We start from the raw sequence: 22,088 nt of genomic DNA, 5'->3' as shown, positions 1-22,088 counted from the left end.
AAGAGTTGACAGTTTTACTACACATCACATATTCAGTCCACAGGTTATAGGCAGAGAAACTAAAAGCAGCTTCACCATGCCTGGTTTTGACCTTGGGAACCTGAGGGGTCATTGGAGCAGATCAGAAATACAGTATATTTCTGTCCATGGCCATTTAGATTTTAAAAAGGAGACAGTGGAGTGATAACACCTTTTAGTTCTTATCAGAAACTGGAATGTATGAAAGATACTGTACTGGAAATGAATTCACTTTTGCAAAAACCATCTGTCATCAGAAATTTATTAACAACATGAAGCATTTTATATATTTTAACTTCTTTTTTTCTGATTCTTTGCATGACAACTTAAGTGAATATGATTTTTTTTTGTTTTTTTTTTTGTTTCATAGCATGCACACATTTGCAGCGTCATGACTTGTTGAGCTACATGTCTTGGCTGAGACTGACCTCTAGTGGACAGAAAAGGGAACGTTGGGTTTATATGTTGAATTATAACACCAAAAGGCGTATTTGATATCTTTGATTGAGCTTTTGGTCACGATACTGACTTTTATTATGAGGAAGACAATTATTAAAAAAAAAAAAACCAAATAAGGAATGGTGTTTTTGTGTTAAACCACTTGTAGATGTTCATGCGCAATTTAACGCTTCTTAATTTTTTTAAATATTTTGAGTAAAAACCTGCCGGATTTAAAGTTTACCCGGTAACAGGTGACATAGAAACTTTATTATTTAAAAAAAAAAAAAAAAAAAAAAAAAAAAGCAGAATATCGTCCTCCTCATTGTCATTAGGAGAGGTTGACTGACTGACTGATGAAGAGGATGGACGGATGAAGGAGCGGTTCAGCCTATGACAGACCGGGGGAGTGTCGTTATTGACATAATGTTGTAGGTCTGGCAGACGACTCCAAGGAGCACCGGGGCGAGACAAAACACACCCAGGGTCCACCATCAGTGAGCCTGTCTTCAGCATCTCCTCTCCAGTAGGTGATTCCATGTCTGTCGCGTTTCAGTGCGCATCCTCATCCTCGCTGCTCTTTTTTTTTTTTTTTTTTTTTTTGTCATTATAACCGCGCTATCAGTGTTTTCTTATGGCCTGTGGTGTTGACAGCTGCGAAAATACCAGTGACAGAGCCATATCTGAGTCTATTTCCTGCGCCTTCTGATCCGTCGGTTTGTTTCTGTATTTCATCAGCATCACCATATGGATTCACTTACCCTCGATACTGTTGAATAGATACATCAGGCGATGTAATGACCTGAAGGAGGCTTCTTTATTAGCCTCATTCAGTGCCAACATCAATAAAATCTGACTACAACGTGTAAATTAAGGGAACCCTATTGAATGGATTAGTACTGATCAGGTTAGTCTATATTAGTGCTCAATGTAATAGTGGTTATTGGCTGTTAAAACATCCATCATACATGTATTTGAACCCAATTAATACACAATCTATGACATTATATGGGATCATGAGCAGCAGAGGAGCATACAATTCACACCACAACTACAAAAGAGCTGAGGAATAGTTATTCATTCAGTAGCTTTTATGTAACAGCAGAGAGGGGGCCTCAGGCAGGAAACACACTGACTACACTTGAAAATATTCATTTAGAGCCGGGTGATAAAATACTATTAATAATGATTTTAATAATGTCCTGATGGTAGTATTAGTGCTTTGTCAGCTACAATACTTTATGGTTTGTTGTTCTACTCCATTTTAATAAGTCAGGTTTTAAAGAATATGAAGAGATAGACATGCTTGTTTTTGATGTCATACCACTAGATTTGTGTTTTGTATTTGCTCTAAAGACTAGTTTAACCCATAAAGACCCAAACATCCACCAGCAATCAAAATCATCTACTGATCTAAAATGTTTAACACTTTCTGATCTACTAATCCTATCAATACATGTAAAGAATTGGTGTAAAATGCAGTTTATCATCATTTCATGGTCATCAGATATGACCCATTTGGACGTTCAGAGGCTCCATAGTTACCATGGAAACCCCGCTATCTTCTACAACGTCGATTCACCAGTAAAACCCATGGAGTTGGATCAGTGACCGAAGTTGTAGATGCTTGTTTTTATGTTCAGTCGTTGATATCCTTGCTGAAATAGTGACATTTTCTTCAGTTTTTTCTGTTGTAAAGTAATAATCTTTAAATTTACTCTGAATTTTCAGGAACATCTACATGATCAGTAAATTAAACATAGGGAAAAATATCTGATTTACATGGAAAAATGCAAAATATAGAGGATAATATTGGTAATAGAGAGAGAAATTCATTTGGGAACTGACGCAAAGGTAGCACTGGGTCTTTACTCTTTATGGGTTAAAACCACCCTGGATCAAACATCATAACCATAAGCATCTACGGATTTAAACTGTTTAATAACTATTTGACCAACATATCAATACATTGAAATAATTCAGGTAAAATGCAGGTTGTAGTTGTAGACATGTTATTGTGTTAATTTATGTTATATTCTGCCTAGAAAATCACTGTTTCTTCAAGTTTTCTGTTTTTTTTTGTTTTTTTTTTAATCAATATTTGAATTTACTTTGTTTTGTAGACATTTATGTGATCAGTGAATTAAACATAGGAAAATACTCAATTTTCACTGAAAAATGCTAAATGCAGAGGATGATATTAGATTAAATGGTGATGAATCACTTAATAAATGTTAAATGTAGAGATTTGGCGGTTACCACAGAAACAGGTTAAGGGTTAAACTTGAATTTATTGCTATCAACTGATGTACATGTTGTAAAATGATATGTAGTTTTAGTTTTGTTTTGTTTTTTAGCATTTTTGTTGTACTTATGTGGGCCAATTATAATTTTCATTTAGATGTACAGATATGTCTTCTGTCTTTGTACAAACCAGTATTCTTTTTCTGTCTCTTTTTGTGTTTTATACAGTTGACTATGTTTTGATGACCATCTGCTGTCTCCTGGATCTCACCGACAGTCACATGATGCTGACTTTAGATGTTCATGGAGAAATGAAATGTGCATGAGGTAACATCATGGACTATTTGACTCTATTCTAAAAGAAAAACAAAAGAAAAAGTCAGCGCGGTATGAATTGTACATGTATTTGTGTCATTATCATGTATCTTATATAAACTGAATCAGATGTAGTTTTACTAATATCACATTTAGATCATCAGGGGCTGTTTCTCTAGTTAATTTCACAGTCCTCCATCCTTCACCTGAGGTTAATACCCTTTCTTTCTGTTCTGAAGACAGTCCAGGTGGGAACTGGCAGTGGCCTGAGGTAGAGCCATGGGCTGTGGGGGGAGCAGGACCGACGCTCTGGAGCCTCGATACCTGGAAAGCTGGACCAAGGAGACAGAGTCTACGTGGCTGACCAGCACAGACGCTGATATCCCCCTGTCGTCCATCCAGAGCATCCCCTCTGAGAACTCTGAGGCAGGCTTTTCTTCTGAGAAAACAATCAGCCCAGGTAGGGAATGAATTCAGATTGAATGGGTGGATGAATGAACGCTTGAGTCATCTCCTACAGGAACAGGCAGTCATTTAATTGCAGAACAAATGAATAATACATCCATGTTTGAATTAGTGGTTAGTTGTTCTACTGCAGAATAACATGTATTAACAATTCCACTCCAATTTTCCCATTAATATCATATGTCTTCAGTGAGTTAGTGACTCAGTCCTGCTATATTTTCATACATGTAAGTACTGTAACCCATAAAGACCCAGTGCTACTTTTGAGGCAGTTCCCAAATGATTTCTCTATTTCTACCTTTCTTAACTGACTTATCACCCTTTTTTATATATATTATCCTCTTTATGTGGCATTTTGTGGTGTAAATCATGTATTTTCCTATATTTAATTCACAGATCATATAGATCAGTGTTTTTCAACCATGGGGTCTGGACCCCATGTGGGGTATTGGAATTCAAAACGGGTCACCTGAAATTTCTAGTAATGGATAAAAATAAAAATAAATAACTTACTAATAAAAAATATATGGTGAGTTGAGAGAGATAATCACAGTACATAAAAGACATTACAAACTCTGAGTCTGAAACTGAAGTGGTACTGTTTATCTTTCAAATGTTCATTATGGTCGGTTTCAGATGCTGCAGCTCTTTCATAATTCATAGTTTGAGTTCTTGTTTGTTCAGTATTAATTGTCAGCCTTGTAAATCCAAGCTGGACTGACTGTACATATCCTGACCAAGGAATTATTTACAAAGGCAGCCTGTTCAAAGAGCAACATACATTATATAGCCTAAAACTTTAATCAAATTAATGTTTATTTGCAACGTAATATAGGACACTATTACATGATCAAAAACAAATTAATTTTAGCAAAAAAAAAAAAAAAGTCTGCGTTTTGAATGTCTGGGGTCACCAGAAATTTGTGATGTTAAAATGGGGTCACGAGCCAAAAAAGGTTGGCAACGACTGATATAGATGTTCATGAAAACTCAGAGCAAATTCAAAATTAATTATATCAAAACAAAGAAAACTGAAGATAAAGTGACTTCTTTAGCAAAGATATTGCTAATTGAATGTAAAAACAAGCGTGTCCATCCACTGTCATTGATCCAAATCCACAGGGTTTTACTGGTGAATCAATGTTGTAGAAGATGATGCTGTTTCCATGGTAACTACGGAGCCTCTGAACGTCCAAATGGGTCATATCCAATGACCATGAAAAGATGAATAGCTCTATTTTATGCCAATTATTTACATGTATTGATAGGATTAGTGGATCAACAGGTATTAAACAGTTTAGATCAGTAGATAGTTTGCATCACCGGTGGCTGTTTGGGACTTTATGAGTTAAACAAAACTAAACATGACAGAAAAAATCCTTGATCAGTAATAAAATAGTTAAAACCTACTCTAACATATGGATACTGTAAGGAATTGGATGGAATTAGCAAAGGGTGGTCTATAGAGTGGTGCATTTGTGTTTTTCTGTTGGTTTTACATGCATTTTTGATTGGAACCAGAATACATTTTGAAATTAAGTTGAATCAAGGTTGCAGTGACGCCATGCTATAACTGAAGATAGTCTGAAATGACTATGTGAAAGGACATGTTCCTTTGTGTGAAATCCACTGAGGCACAGGCAGACTCAGGGCTGTTATAATACTATAATAACTATAATAACTATAATAACTCTTCATACAATAACTGTGGTAATAGAATGAAGGTTTCTCTCCAAATCCACAGTGAAAACCAAACCCACAGAAGCTTACTGAGGAGATAACATTTGTGTAACATATAAAAAAACAGAACTCACAGCATCAGGAGGTACATTTGAGCAAATTAATAAACAGACAAAATCAAAACAAATACCACGCAGTTTAGTGAAGCGTGTACATAACAATGAGCTGAGACTTAACATTAACAGTAATATTTAGTTCAATAATTTTACGAACACGAAATGGCATTTAAATAAAATCCCAGCTAAGACGCTCGTCATTATAAAAGGTACATAAATAGTGTGAAATAACTGCGCTCATTCGCTGTCTGTTTACACTGCTAAGATTCAGACCATGAATCAGTAACAGCTGATGTGTTTTCTCCTGAAAATTCTTCACTGAATCGAATGGTTTGAAGCTCAGAGGAGATGAATCAGCAAACGCCCCTGATCTCACATCAAAATGATGGTGATGAGCACACATCAAAAGCCCATGTGCTTCAACAGGACTCGTCTCTCGTGGCAACAGATACATCTGCTGGTGAAAGCAGCCAGAGGAGCCTTGATGTGATTGTGAAGACAAATTCAGTTGAGCTCCTTCCTGAAGACATGAAAACAAATCCATAATCGGACAAATTTAATTACGAGCTGGCGACGACTAAGACTGTATCAGTGTTTTCAGGTTAACTCAACAAACTATATATCGATTAGTTATGATGATTTACACCAAAAATCATCACACTTTACTACTCCAAAATAATAATAATAATAATAATAATAATAATAATAAGAAGAATATATCACACTTACATAGCACTTTTTTGGACACTGAAAGACGCTTCACAAACAAACAAAACAAAAAGAACAGAAAAAAGAGGCTCAAGAAAATGCAAGTTTGAACAGGTGAGTTTTGAGTAGTGATTTGAAGTTTTGTATTGAGTCCAAGTTCCTGATGTTTTGTGGGAGTGAGTTCCATAGGGTGGGGGCGGCTGCAGTGAAGGCTCGGTCACCCAAGGTCCGGTGCTTTGTCCTAGTGGTGGGAGTCAGGAGGTTAGTGTTGGCTGATCTGAGGCGGCAGGTGGGGCAGTGCTGCTGAAGGAGATCAGTGAGACAGGGAGGGGCCAGGTTATGGAGGGACTTGTAGGTGAGGAGGAGGACCTTGTACACTGTTATAAGACTGGATTAGGTCTCATTACAATAAAAACACTGGATTTTTGATGATGGTTTATAGTGCTAAATAAATTAAATAGCCTATTATAATGACAAATTCAATATATTAGTAATACGTAAAGTGGGCATATTTCCCAACACAACAGGAAGGCGTCACACATTCATTAAACCTTTTATTAGTTTTTAGTTGGATGTTTATTCTTGGATTTTTATCTACTGTAAACCCCAACAAAGGAGTTACACAATGTTAGCAGTTATTCTTCATTTCAGCCCTTCAAAACCATTTGAAGGATACACTTTACAAACACACTTCTTTTATGTTGCAATGCTGCTGCATTTCCAGCTCAATACATTTTAATTGTTGTTTTATTGTTCTGTAGGGACCAATACTAATATTACTCTCTATTTATTTTGTTATTGTTGTTGAAATTTTCATTCTAAATCTAAATATTTCTAGTATTATAAACTATTTCAGCCATTCATCACATTGCCTTTGAATTAATACCGATTTAAACATAAAAATATGAGTAAACCTTTATTATAATATAATAGATAAAGACCTGATCTCCACATCAGTGAAAACACAACTAATGTTGGCTAATACTGATGTTTTAGTGCATCCTTAATGTTATTATTGCATATACCTACCTTTTTGCAGCTGCTAAATGTGCAAACAATATTTTAAACACTAATAATCTAAGATGAAGCACCAAAATCTCTTTGGTATATGTGAGTGACAGGGCTTTATCAACCCTGTGCACACTGTTAAAGACCTTTCACCCGCTTTCCATCTTAACAGGTAAATTAATGCACATATATAATACATGTATGCACACACAGCAGGGGTTTATGAGGCTACAAGTTTGCACCTTTAACAGAAGGGATGCTGTTTTTCCTGTTATTACACAAGTATCCAGTGTGTCCAAATAGAAACATGAATGTGAGTGTTTGCATTTTTTTAAGGTTCAGTTGCTCTGAGAAATAAAGCCCAGTTTTGTTTTATCCCAGTTCCAGATTTCTTTGAAGATGGCCTCCCTCCTCCTGCTCAGGCTTACCTAAAGGTCTGCTCAGCGGTGTCAGAGGCAAGTCTGAACGACGTCAAACCCACCAGCCCTCCTGCGAAACTGGCCTCTCCACCGCAGGAAGCAGTGTTACCTTCATCTGGCACCACAGTGCAGCGCAGAAGTGTCTTACACACCGAAGAGATTGTAAGTCTTGACACTGGTTCCTTTGAAAATGTAGCTCAGGGGCCACATACAGCCCAGTATGATCTCAAATGAACCAGACCAGTAAAATAATAACAGTGAAATAAAGGTTGCATTACATTATGAAAACATTTACATCTACTAAATATCCTTTAAAAATGTTACTAATACATTTGAAGTGCCCTTTGTGTTATTTTGTTCATCTGTTCATTTATGTTTTGTTTTGGGGTTTTTTTTTTTTTAAGTGTACCATTCCTATTTTATATTGCACCTGTTTATAAGTTTGAAGAAAATTCAATTTTAAAAAAAAATGTGGAAAAAAAAAAGAAAAAAGTGAATAACATGAACAACCACAAATAAACTGAAATTTCTTGAGAAAAGTAAGTGCAAAATTTAACAATATTATGCCTCAGTTTATCATTCACCCACGTGTATTACAACTTACAGATCACAGTGGATCTATAAAGACACAAAACATTTAGTAACAGGTAGAATGTTATTAAAATTGCACTGAATTCTCCAAAGGCATTTCATGTTTATATTTGCTCAGACTATTCACATTTTTTGTCAGAGGATAGTTTGGACATGGCAACATTTCCATGTAATTTTACTTTTTTTTTTTTACACAAATAGAAAACTTTGGAGTTGTAATTATTTCTAGGTTATTATAATAGTATTTTACTGGTCTAACCCATTTGAGATCAAATTGGTATGTATGTGGCTCCTACTTACCTTCAATGTTTTTGATATCATTAATTGTTAACATTTCAAGAGTAATTTTTGCATTTCACAAATTCATCCCATGGGCCATTTTGGACCCTTTGGTGAGCTGGTTTTGGCCCATGAGCCATATGTTTGACACCTGTGGTTTAGATAATCAGAGACTGGACTTTTTGATACTTTTTTTTAATGTAACAAAGTAAATACATGCTGTAGAGAACACTAATGACACTAATCTTAGCTGCATTTCAACCTTTCCTCTCTGAACAGTATTCAGTGATAAATCTTCATTTAGTTCCATGTTTTATTCTTCTGAATTAACAGACAAAATGGCAGGACAATCGGATGTCCACTAAGCAAGTGACCATCACAGTGACACAGAGCATCCATCAGGTGGACAAAAACGGCAAGGTCAAGAAGTCACTCACCACATACGAGGTCATGAAACCTGTGGAGGCGCTCAAACAGGTGACGGCGCAGAACACTTGAGCGCAGGTGAGCGTGGAAGAAGCCAAAGTCACACGATGATGTGACTCAAATAAACTGAATGTGTTTTTGTGAGGACAACTCGGGTGATGAAAGCACACGAAGGTCCAACTTTCCTGAGACTTTAAACCGAACTAAAACTTAGGTCGTCAAACTGAAAGATGTGGCTCATTTCTTCATTTTCCAAGTTGAACTAGCCTGTATTGTATTTAACTCTGTAAGATGTATTTTTATGGTGCCTGTTACAGTGTTTCGCTCTATTTTGACATGTGAAACTATAGATCAGAGAAATTCTTAATTTTACAGCAAAAAACATTATCAGATAAAATAAATTAAGAAAGCATAGGATGTACATCATAGTTTTGAAATGTGGCACATTAAGATTTCATGAGTAAGAATCTAAAATATACTAACATTTTAATTAATATGGTCAAGACAAAAAAAAATTTACTTTAGTTCTGGTCTAATGTTAAACACATAGCTGCTGCTGCTTTAAAAAAGAAAAAAAAAAAAAGAGTTAGGCTCAGGAAACAGAATCTGATGATACTGATTGCACTATTTACAGTGAAGCCTGGAGGAGAGTTGGAGTTGAACTGGAAACACGGCCTCGCTACATGGTGTTGTTTTGTATAATACAGTGTTTCTTATACATTTATTCCATGTGTTTTCTAATGAGAATAAAGTAAACAAAATGTTTACAGTCTTACATGACATTAATTCATTGTGGCATGTCCGTGTTTTAATAATTACACTGGATGAACATAGTGGCACTTTGAGGAATTGAGGTGAACAGACACACATTACATATTGCATATTTGTTTGATCAGTAACTGTTAGAGCTGCTCTGGGGTCAGCTTGGTGCTGAAAGTGTGTGGATCTGTTTCTGATGGTCGTACTGGATCTGTCCTCCTCTGAACAACGGCTCCTCCTTCTGCATCCATTCCTCCACACAGAAATCAGGGAAGAAGAAAGCAATCTCTCTTTGAGCCGATTCAACTGAATCTGCAGAAAAAAAAAAACAGGGTTTAAAATGATGTTTAATTTGTCATCTTGGTTTTACCATTAGATACATCACCTAAGCTAAAGAAACAAAAACTATGCAGGGGTGCCTCTACAACTCTGGAGAGAAATAATACCACATTAGCCCCGACTGACCATTTTGGGTTTCAAAGTGTGGAATGTCTACCACATTAGTTTGCATTTCTTTGTGCTGTTTTATAAAAACTTCAATAAGATAGATCAAAGATGTAGGAATGCCATAATTGTGACATATTGGGGCTGATATTGATCTTAAAATAACAATGTGGCTGATAACTGATGCCACTGTTATTTTCTTTTACTTCATTTTGTTTGTGCTGTTATTTATTTATTCTTTTCTGACAGAATCAAAGCGATCAAAGAAAAAACTGCTAAAAAAAATTATGAAACAAGCATGAATATAACACAAAAGTTAAAAGATCACCTAGTGCCATCAGTCAAATTATATGACATTTTATTTACTCATAGGCTGATGTTAGGCAACAAAGACCTGTGAAAATTATGCAAAAGTGAAAAGTTTCTAGTCAGATAACAGCAAGAAAAAGTTATTACAATGCTACACTGTAACACACTAAATAACACACTGTATGATGATATGGTCTGGTCTCATGGATCACCACATACCTGAGCCGTGAGTTGTGTTTCTTGTGTCTGTGAGGCCAAACTGGCCTCTGATAGAAGAAGGGGAGGTGTATCTGGCCCTGAACACTTTAGTTGGTCCCATCAGTTCTCTCCAGTGTCGTATGGCGTCATCTCGGGCTAAAATATATGCCCGCATTTGACCACTGTGGAAGACATCCCAACAGATGTTACAATCATGGTTAGATATTGTACCGTATCAGCTGAACAGAAACAAAACTACACACTGTCAGCCTGTGTGTTGCAAACATGCTAATATTATTGGAGGCGTTCTAGATTTAAACAGACCAATAATTGACTTTTCACACAAATATAATCTAGCATCTCCAGAGACTCCTGTGAAGAAAGCTTGGCTGTAAATCCATATCTGGCATATACAGATATCACTTTATCAGTTTTAGCTAACACTACCAACTGGAGCCCATTCAAGCTTCACTGGCTGATCTGCTCACAATCCCTTCTGTGTTTCCAATAAGACACGTTGCTGTTGCTGTAGTAACTGTAGCTTCCCTGCTTTGACAAAACAACAATGACAATGTGATTACAAGCACCCTTAGTAATTCAGAGGGAGCTGACTCCATGCAGAGCCCCTGAAAGCTTTTGTGAGCATATTCTGTAATGACTTCAGACAACTGCTCCAGGGGTGTTGTGCTAAATGTGGCAATCCTCTGATGATTGAAAATCATGATGTGATATTTCAGAAAGTGATATATTGGTGACTTGCAGGGTTTGAAATATCAGGGTGTCATCCCAGGGGTCATTCTATTTCAAATAATACACAGGAACATTTATCCAAACACAAGCAAACTAAGCCTGTAGTGAATATTTACCTTGACATGAATTCAACAAGTCTTTGATAGAAGAACCTTCCTTGAAAGCAAAACATATGAAACATAATTAGAGATCAGTATTATAAAGTTTAATGTGAGTTAATCTCTTCTTCCTCTAGGGAAGTCTACTGACTCATAAGCTGCCAAATTGAGTTTGAGCAGCAGCTACAGCACTTCATTTGAGTCACTGATACACATGAGTTATAGTCACACCTGAATGTTCAGCATAAAACCTCTCAGAGTCCTGTTTCCTCCACACAAGATCTTTGCATCTAATAATTGCAAAGTCATTTTCCAGGATTTTCTGGTGAAGAGCCTGAAATGGAGCAAAAAAAAAAAAATTGCATAAAAAAGTGACTCAACTTACCATAAGACAAAAAGAGAAATACAAGGAAGCTACCCTGCAGATTTCTTCTACAAAGAGTGGTAAGGAAAAGTAATTTATTGGTATGCCACCTGACAGAGGGATGCTACTAAAATGTTCCAATAGTTGCACATTTACATATACAAATGTTTAACTGTGACAAAGCTATGTGTATGTGTGCATGTTTGGTGAAAGTATAACACATAAATGAGTACAAAATAAAGTGTGATGGTGACATAAAGTGACCTGTAACATTAGAGGATGAGCTACAGCATCTGGTTTGATGACCGCCAGGGTGAGCTGCAGCACTTTGGACAACCGAGCAGCTGTTAGTAACATTATCTGGAGAAAAAACAGGAACTGTATCATAAACATGACAAGTATCAATGCAATCCATAGCTTGACGCTAATTGATTAATCTAAACTATATTAGACGGAAGCTAATTTACGTGTAACATGACAGGAGTAACAAAAAACACACGTCGATCACTCAAAGAATAAAAGGACAAAGGACAACAAAATAATATGTTCTTTATCAAAATATTAGTCCTGAATTAGCGGTAAGTACTGACCTCTGTTGAAATGTTTCCCAAATATCAGTCTGTGGTGAACCGCACAACTGGCGCCGCCATATTGGACCAAATATGAACGCGTTAATGTCCAGATCCCACTCCTTCTGTACAAATATAAGTCTCATACATAACACGAAGTTTATTTTTGTCAGTAAGAACAACGAGATTTAGTTAAATGTAGAATTAAAATGTCATTATTCGTTGAATGAGCCGTTGTGCCGGTCGGTCCGTTTGCAAATACTGTCCCCGGAAACTGATTCTGCACATTGTGTTCCCCCTGCGACACACTCCAAATATAATATAATATAATATAATATAATATAATATAATATAATATAATATAATATAATATAATATAATATAATATAAGTAAGTAAGTAAATTTTATTTATAGAGCACTTTTCACAGACAGAGTCACAAAGTGCTTTATCAATTCAAATCAGAATCAAATCAAGTTTACAGAGACCCAACAGAATCCTCCAGGAGCAAACACTTGTGATTGGTGAATATAATATAATATAATATAATATAATATAATATAATATAATATAATATAATATAATATAATATAATATAACAATACTACTACTACTACTAATTATTATTATTATTATTGTTATTATTATTATTATTATTATTATTATTATTATTATTATTATTATTATTATTATTATTATACAGTGGTGGACAAAAGTTTTTGGACACCCCATGCATTTGTAGTATATTGCACTAAGAATCAGTCTTAATTCATGGAACTCAAATACTGTGCCATTCTCCAAACCTACATGCTCCCTTCTACACGTGTACTGTTCTGTCAAGGTCAAAATGGGATGTTTCAACAAGATAATGCCCTTTGAAACACATCCAAGACATGTCATGTTGAAACTGTCAAGAATTTAGTTTTAATTTTACTTCATAACAATAAAAAAATAAATAATTTCCATTTGTTTGTGTCTGTCCAATGCAGCCACACCTTTTGAAACATTTCATGATAATATTTGAGATTGTGTAAAATTTTAACCTTTTCCACCACTGCATGTTATAATCTGTGGCTGTGGCCTATGTGTTACATTTGCACTATGGCCAGTTCAGACACTCTGAGACACACTTTATTAGAATCACTTCTTGTCCTGGTTCATATCAGTTATCTGTACAGTACCTTTTTTCATAGGCACTGCAACAATATAAAATCCTAATGTATAATATTAAATCTTCCTTCAACATGCACTAAATGCCTTAATATAATAATATGCATGTTCACATATTAAAGAATATGAGGAATGCTCACTTGTGAAATGTGAGTAGCAGAAAGCTGTTATATATTTAGAATATTATACACTATAGGATATTATTCTGTTAATGACTTTGGCTCATCATGAAAACATGAGCTGTCAGCGTCAAAATGAAGTGAAAGTATGTCTCAACTTTTTCATCTAATCCACAAAAACATACTAGTGTTTATTTGATTAACACTAAATTTTGCTTTTGATAGGTTTTCAGTTTCTAGTTCAAACACATAGTAATATCCAATTACAGATGGATGCAATCACAGACAGTTGGTATAATGAAAAAGTTACATTTGACATTTTTACAGCTGAAATGTATTCGTTTTTTACATGAATGGATAGATGTTCTCTTTAGCAGCTGAAAGTCTTGGGCGCGCGACAACGACATGACAGCTACAAGCAGGGACTCGAGCAGGAGAAATTTTTTATCTTTGGAATTTCATCAATGTGGGAGATCAGACATACAGTATGAATTACAAACAGGGAGCAGATTCCAGCTATGCAAAATGGCCACACCCTTGAAAAAAGCTGTATGTGTGTGAGTGTTGGTGGAGGGGGTTGACATTCAGAAAGAGAGGGAGAGAATAGGAGGGAAGAAAGGGGCAATGGATGTCCCACATAGGTTTTTCCCACCTGCCCATGTCATGTGACTTGGGGTGACACCACAGCTGTTACCTCCCATGAGGGCGATGAGGAGCAGAGGAGTTGTTGGGTGGGGGTTGAAGTTTGAGAATATGGTAAAGAACCACATACTTACTGTATGTATAATATCAGGATCACGTCTTAGACTGATTTTTACTTCAATATTACGATATAAGGTCTTTTATTTCATGCGGGCAACTTATTGCGACTGTATTGCATATGTGTCTGCACTTTTTCAAAGATTTTTAAGTCTATGTATGAAACTGTGCTAATGAGTGATGATTATTAACAAAATGTGTTGATTTGTAAATATTTCTTTGTTTAGATCCTCATTAAATTTTTTTATATAGCCACTGTTATTCCTCCTTTATGGCAATAATAGTGAATACACACCCATCACAGCACACTATGCTCATCAGTACAGTTAATAGAAACACAAAAGCTCCAATTAAATCATCACAATCAAACACAATCAAACAGATAAATAACATCTCTAATAAACAGAATGCCCATATAATGCATACACACCCAATAAATACATATTAATGACAGGAATTTCTTCTTAGACAATGTTCTTTGGGTGTTTTATCAGCCATGTATGTTATTTTGTTGTGTATTCAGATTTGGCAGTAAATTCCACACATGCATTGCTCAATATATCACTACACACAGAATTAATGTAGTTTTACATTTTGGTAAAGTGCAACAGTCTCCAGTAGCTTTTCTTGTTGAATAATGGTGTACTTAACTTGCTGTGAATAATGCACAGAGTCTTTGTTGTTATAATATATCTTAGAAAATCTAACAGTGAATACAGCCATTGTTTTAACCTGACAGCTAAAACATTAACAATGTTTGTTCTAGAAAGAGCAGCATAAGCTGCTTTATTTTGAACCATTTGTAGTTTTCTTAGACAGTTCAAAGAAGCGCTGGACCAGACTGATGACTGGGACTCATATGTAAGTATAGTCAAGGCATCAAACTGTCAGATGAACGTATTAAAATTATGATTAAATGAAATGACAGGGTTTAATAGAAGCATATTTACAGTCAAGTATCTGCATTGGCTATGATTGACTTATTTGAACTCTACATAAGTACAAATGTGAGGTACTTGCATTGAGTATTTACATTTTATCCCACTTCATGCTTCTAATCTGTTTTATCGCGACTGTACTTTTTACTCCACTACATTTTTCTGACAGTTTTGATTTGTTGTCAGAATAATTCCATTCCTGTCAAGTGAAATCAATCTGAACTTGTGAAAAATAGACTTTTTAGTGATACACATTTCTCACAGGTCAGTCACACCTTAATACAGCAGTAATATGTAACTAAAAATATCATATAATGTCTAGTAAACACTAAAACTACTGTTCACACTTCATGCATATTTTACAAATAATACTTAAAACTCATGGACAAACATTTTGGTATGATTTGACTGCTTCATGTTTTTTCCTTGAGAGTTTTTCCATGTGTTTCTGAGGTGCAGTGAAGAACAATTTTAAGCATTCTATAAGTTTCTTTTAGTAGTAAAAAAAAAAAAAAATCACATTTAAACAGCGAGCCAATTTGTGTCACTACTCTACACATTTACAAATGGAAGGTAATGAATTTAATGTGACAATATGTGCCTTAGTTAAGTAAAAGTATGGTATAGTTTAGTTAAGTAAAATACACTTGAACTGAACACCAACTACTGTCCAGACTGTCAGATGTGTTGTATAGTACATTATATTTATTGTACAACTTCATATAAATGTATTCTGGACCTCTTCATAACTTGTCTGACCATTGACTTTAACTCTAATTGAAAACAAAACCTGCTAAAAACCTCATAAAACCTCTGTGGAGTGTAAAACACGGACGCCTGTGCCTGGATCTTTTACTGTTGTGCAGAACAGCTGTTACTTTGATCTTGCGTGGTGGTCAGACATATACACTGATACCTCGACCTGAAAAGTCTAAAACCACGTATTGTTTGAGGGGGATAATCAGGTTTCAGGGCTGACAGCGGTGCAGTGGGACAGCACAGAGGCCATCATTGATCAGCTCTGACTCCTGCTGTAGACATCCTCAGCTGGGCAGCTGATTCAGCTCATCCTCCCGCTCTCAGTCTACCATAAACCCCAGCTCTGTTTTATCTCAGAGCCTCTGCTGCTGCTGACTGCTGCCGCTGCCTCTCCTGCAGTTGTCACTCCCTTTTGGTGGAGTTGGGCAGCTGAGCGACAACCCCCACCAGCGCTGGGGTATCCATAGGCTCCTTTACATTCATTCATCCACTAAAAGCACCAGTAAAGTAAGATGTTTTACATAGCAACAGGGGAACATTTTACCATTGCAGGCATCAAACATTAGACTCTGCATTTTGTGACATAAAACTGTAACTGAACTATCCATATAACATACTGTATAGTCATCTATTTAATCTCATGCTGGATCTAGAAGTGTTTTATAAAGCTTATGTGTTATTAGTATTCATGCTCATCTCTGAATACAAATCGTTGCCTTCAAGTGGAAGACTGTGAGTGTACAGTAAATGTGTAAATCAAACCTCCTGAAGCCATCGTTCTCCCCGGCCTCCACTCAAGCTGTCAAACACCCAACTTCAATGTAGCAGAGCAATAAATAATTCACACACAGGCACCTCAGCCCTCAGAGATCTTTAGTTTCGTAAATATCATGTATGTTTTATTGTGTTAAATGTTTTGTGTTTATACTACAGTGTCTAATGTGTTCATGTTACTGTAAGGTTTGTTCTATGAAATGCAACAGATTGTACTGTTCCCAAAACAAATGTTCCCTCAGGAACAAAAATCATTTTTTATACAACCGTGCAGATACTATTGCAGTACATCAGCTGACATTGACTTGGTGTCCTTATACTATATTTATTCAAGTAATTTGAAAGAAATACCACATCATCAGATATTCTTATAACTGTGACCATAACATCAAATTTGCCTCTATGAAAATATAATAAAACACTGGGTGATATATTAAATCAGTAATTTGATTAATAGTTTGATTTCAGTTTTTGATTTTGAAGAATGTGATTCATACTTACTTTGGTAACTTTTCTTGCTCAACCAAAATCTGAAATGCAGCCTGTTTGTTGTCTTGTATTCATCTGGAAAGTTTCTTCCAGTGTTGGTTAGGGTTTTACTTCTTTTTATTTTTTTGAATGATGATTCAAGACCCTTGCCAGTGCCTACTTTATTGTTACTTGTTGATTTTATACACATGTGGTGCATAGTTTTAATGGAGAAAAACATTTTGAATTGTTTTGTATTCATTTAAACAGAAAAGAATCAATCAGAATCATGAATCATCCACAACACTGAAAAAAAAAATCAATTTATAACTTTATAACTTATTATTTTGTTCACAGGTGCACAGAAATGGTGATGGTGTTCTACAAGCAAAATGCCTCTAGTATACAACTTTATTATAACTCTATTACACCATCGCAACTCTATAATTCTATGTATATAAAAGGTCAGTAGTGCTCAAAATTTTATGATACAATATTGGGAAGAATTATGAAATTGAATGAAGGAATGTCTGTCTCTGTGCTCCAAGGTCTAAACACTGCTTTCACATTACAATATAATTTTCATATTCTTTAAACTGTAGGATTTACACATCTGTTATACAAATGTACTTAAATACTTAAATACACACACCGTTTTCTTTTGGTGGCCGTAGTATTATAGTAGTAGTACAACATGGAAGAGTTGATGTAACACCCACAAGCCTCTCGTGCCTTAATTGATGCTTGGTGAGAAAAGTTGAGGATTTGTTTCCTGTTATAACACCTTTTCGAGCTTTAGCAACATGTTGGCCACATTTCAAGAACTTCAGTTAACCTTTATTGTTATGAAGGTTTGAGCACCTTTTGGTTCATGACGTGCCCTGCAGCCATCAGTGATACCACGAAGTCACTGTATTGTGCATTGGCTGAATATAATTTGAAACTTATCTTCCTCTGATTTCCAGACCAGAATATTAGTTCATGATAATACATTTTACTTATTTTTTTGTCTTTTCGGGTGGAAAATTGTGAGCTTTTGTGGCTACAAAACACCTAATGTTCCATAAAATACTCCAGCATGATGAAGACCAAAGTGAGACTTGATGTTTGTCACTGATAATAATGACATTTTGTGCTTTGGAGTGAACATGAGTGTATTATAGTAAATTTAATAAAACATAGAAGCGGCACTTTATCATTGGAATCATCTTCACAGGTTCGTTTTCTCAAAATGTATGAGCTCATAGCATTCATCTAAGTTCCTCTGTTCCTTCTATGGATCACAAGAATGAGTCGCCTTCACCTCTCCATCACCTGTTCTCTGTTTTAGCCTAAATGCCAGTGACCTTTGACCTTTTTGCTCCATTGCTTCACCACACGGGACCAGGCTCCCCTGCAACAGCTGTGTCAACCTCAGCCCAGGCAACTGGTGTACCCAGGGAAGGACAGAGAGTGGCATTAATGTCATTCCACCTAATGAGTCAGCAACATGCAACAAAGTGAGCTGTTATGTCTTTTATGTTATGACTGACTCACATTCATTCATTTTCTTTTCATCTTTGCAAATAGCACTTCATGAGGCACTAGTAACGCATGTCATTCAGCTGTAGTTCTTTAATAATTTGTGCGCTTAAGTCCATTCTCCTGTAAATCATACATCACCAACCCATCCAACGGTGTGTCTTCAATAGAGAGATATGAAAACAAATCAAATGTAAAGTGATTAGAAAGGTTAACTCGCCACCTCCTGCAAAGAACAGAGGTTAAGCTATGAGGCGGTCCCATTATGTGCATGTCAGACCCCAGTACAGACTCCAGGACCTGATCTGGTGTCAGCTGTCAGTTTATTTATACCGTACAAATCCACACTGTCCGCTGCTGAAGAAACTGCTCTGAGGTTAGTCTCACTCCTACCTGCTCTCCCCAGGGAAATTATTTCCTCCTGCCAAGAAAGTGTGTTGTGACCTCCCCAGAAGCAGTGGGACATTGGCAGCAGGGCAGATGGGTATGACAGAGGGGAACAAAGTGATTAGCAAACGGGGGCCCCGGTATGTGAACATGGGTTAAAAATAACCTCACTGACCCGATTTGTATATAACAGCAGAGGCAACCAGAACTGCTGTAGGCCTACTGCTTCCACAAAAACGTAGCTTAATTGTTCTTAAAATGACCGGATGGATTTATGACGCACATTAGATGAGTGTAATGTTTATGTACGGCTTAATTCAGAGTGTAAATGATCACCTGTGGAGGATAAGACTGATGATTGGAACTCAAATAAATAAAAGTGAAGAGGAGATGACAGAAAAAAAATCAGAGAGTAAGATGAGATGTTTCGCATGATGCATGACACATGATGAAAGAGAAACAGATGATTAGATGGGAGACTTTGGCTGATCTGGTTGTTGAAAAACCACTGGCAAATCCTTGGCCCGGCAGCCAGTATGTGACAGTGATCAGCTGTCCTGTTAAGAGGAACGGTAGGATTATTATTTGTGTCTTAACCATTGTGTCCAGTGAGAGCGACCAAGAATTCACTCAACAACAAAAGTCATTTGATATTCCTAGCACCCAGATATATCTGGCAAGGCCTTGGCACATAGCTGACATTATTGGAAATGTTGCATTTGTGATACACCCTGGCCCTGGGCCATGGGAAATATTGAACAACTGTCGAATTTAGACAACATCCTGTGGCGGAGAAAAACGGGAGCTACAAAGATGCGATGGGTGCTATTTGTGGATGGCGAGTGCCTCGAAAATAGCGAGAGCATTAGGTTTCAATATAAGCCCCCCTCTCTGAGCTCTAGCTTTCTGTGAATGAGGCCCGGGTTCCTATCACACCCAACCCCAGGGCTGATTTTAGAACACAGGTGTTGACCTTAGTGGAGCGGCTTGTGCTTGCAGCAGAGGAAAATGAACCCCTGAGCTCGGCCTGTTTGCCTTTACACTATTGGTAATCACTGTACGGCAACACAGATGCTTTAAAGCAGTCATATATGGGTCTATAGATTGTATAGAATTACTCACAGGACATTAACAGTAAGCATAATGGAAAAGGTCACCAAGGAGTTACTCCTCAGCAGTTAACAACAAAATGAGCAAATAACAAATCAATTAATCAATCAGTCAGTCAATCAATCAAACAAACCTGACTTTTTAAAATCAGTTTCTCCTGATTTTCCAACAAAAGAATCTCATTTTGCTTTCAGTGTTGTTTTGTAAGTGTCGCAGCGGCAAGATAGTCACCTTGTGTCCACTGGAGAATTTATTACTTGTTTTTATGGTGCCACAAGAACACCCATATAACTTATTCACACTCCTCACATATCATTGGCTGTGCTTCATTGACAGAGGTTTACATTACAATATATCAGAGGGCAAACAGTACAGGCTACACCGAGGGCTTTAAAAGGAGGATTGATTTGTTTTGTGGTTATCCAACAAAATCGATATCCAGTGATTCATCACGTCATGACAGCCGTTTGGAAATGGCTTTTGTCTAATGTTCACAAGCGACTGAATGACTTTAACAAAAGCAAAGGTCCAGTTTTCAAACTGTAAATGATACAGTGAAGCTAAAGTGAAGCCCAGCAACCAAAATGGGATGAAACTGGACCTTGGCTTCAGCTGTGACTCATGGCCGGCTGTAACTGCTGTTCTGACTGTACCCCAAACCAATAAAACACGCCCATCATGCAGTTGCTTCCTTGTTTCTCTCGATCCCTCTCTTTCTGCTTTTTTCTTTTTTTTCCAAAAAGGAGCCATTGACATTCGGTGTAAAATAGAGGCTGGGTGGGGTGGGGGCTGAACAGAGGAACAGCGGGGGTGTAGGGTGTCTCGAGCCCAGTGTGAACAGCTGAGAGGTGTGATTTCACAGGCTGGCTCCCCCCTGTCAGGGCCCTGATTGGGCCGGACAGGAGGTGCAGGAGAGGCCCGGGCTTCTAAAGGACACCAACAGGTGGGAGGCCGCTTTGGAGGGGGGCGCTCCTGGCGGGATAGAAAAGGCCGATCTGCAAGGCCTGTTGAGGGCACAATCCACCGGCGAGTTATGGAGGAGGATGGTTGATCGTAGAAGAACTGAGGTGAAGAGAGGAGAGGAGCAGGGTGAAGGGCTCTCAGGGGGTGGAGGGTTAGGGAGAGGAGTTTGGAAAAGGCCATCTTCAGGGACAAAAAGGAATTTGTGAGTTTTGTCTCCCTTATAGCAGCAGAAAGAGCTTACGGTTATAATTCTTTGCCCTGTGTGTTTTATTTTTTCCATATGGTGTTTCTTTGTAGGTTAAAGGACTTGACTGTTTTTTTCTGCTTTACTGTTTTTTTATTCTTTAAAATCTGCTGATGGACAGTCTTCAATCTTCTACTCTTAGTTTAGTTTTTTTTAATTATTATTATTATTTACAATACAGTGTGAGTAGAATCAGGCGTCAAACCAGTTGTCTGATGGCACTGTAATTTTTACGATAGAGTCTGCTTGAACCTAACACTTCTGTCAGGTGAGGGGAAGCTGAGGTGTGATACAGGAAGGGATCTAGAGGTTTGACGTGTGTCTCAGAGGAGTGAGCGTACTGTTGTCAAAGCCAGTCTTTCTCATGACCATTTGGCTCAGTGCTGGGTGGCCTAACAGTGGTCAGATTTATTAAGGAAGTCATAAGTAGATAGAAAGAGGCCACCAGAATCCTGAGGCCTCCATCTGAACCCCAGCTGCTCAACAAGAAGAAGAAACATACCAAAATCCAGTGCAGGTGAGTAGAAATAATTCAAATCTTTTCCGAGCTCCACTTAACTCCACTTTTGTTAATTTATTTTTATTACTTGTCTCCAAATCAGATTGATGAGGGAAATTATCATGTGGGTGTTGAGATCAGAAGGACTCAACCTGTCATAATGTTTTAGAAAAATTCCAG

At 36.9% G+C, this 22,088-nt stretch overlaps 2 protein-coding genes across 4 annotated transcripts; one reads left to right on the top strand and one right to left on the bottom strand.

The window, feature by feature from the left end:
* Positions 1–828: 828 nt before the first annotated feature.
* Positions 829–9,266, top strand: baalcb (BAALC binder of MAP3K1 and KLF4 b). 3 transcript variants are annotated; one of them, XM_030129065.1, is made up of 5 exons: positions 829–953; positions 2,929–3,027; positions 3,255–3,475; positions 7,374–7,573; positions 8,615–9,266. In XM_030129065.1, exons 3-5 carry the CDS (start codon positions 3,295–3,297, stop codon positions 8,777–8,779), a joined length of 546 nt encoding a protein of 181 aa, XP_029984925.1. In that variant the 5' UTR covers positions 829–953; positions 2,929–3,027; positions 3,255–3,294; the 3' UTR covers positions 8,780–9,266. The 3 variants fall into 3 exon arrangements, with proteins under 3 accessions (XP_029984925.1, XP_029984924.1, XP_029984926.1); XM_030129064.1 differs by having other exon boundaries at positions 829–986; XM_030129066.1 differs by lacking the exons at positions 829–953; positions 2,929–3,027 and having other exon boundaries at positions 3,094–3,475.
* Positions 8,577–12,451, bottom strand: nme6 (NME/NM23 nucleoside diphosphate kinase 6). Its single transcript, XM_030129062.1, has 6 exons — positions 12,220–12,451; positions 11,894–11,989; positions 11,497–11,599; positions 11,284–11,323; positions 10,439–10,599; positions 8,577–9,778 (listed from the first exon to the last, which is right to left on the bottom strand). The coding sequence occupies exons 2-6, from the start codon at positions 11,984–11,986 to the stop codon at positions 9,627–9,629; spliced, it is 549 nt and encodes a 182-aa protein (XP_029984922.1). The 5' UTR covers positions 11,987–11,989; positions 12,220–12,451; the 3' UTR covers positions 8,577–9,626.
* Positions 12,452–22,088: the final 9,637 nt, after the last annotated feature.

Source organism: Sphaeramia orbicularis, chromosome 24 (genome assembly GCF_902148855.1).
Source record: "Sphaeramia orbicularis chromosome 24, fSphaOr1.1, whole genome shotgun sequence".
NCBI lineage: Eukaryota > Metazoa > Chordata > Actinopteri > Kurtiformes > Apogonidae > Sphaeramia > Sphaeramia orbicularis.
The sequence above is the reverse complement of the archived record's forward strand: the minus strand, read 5'-3'. Positions and strand labels throughout refer to the sequence as shown.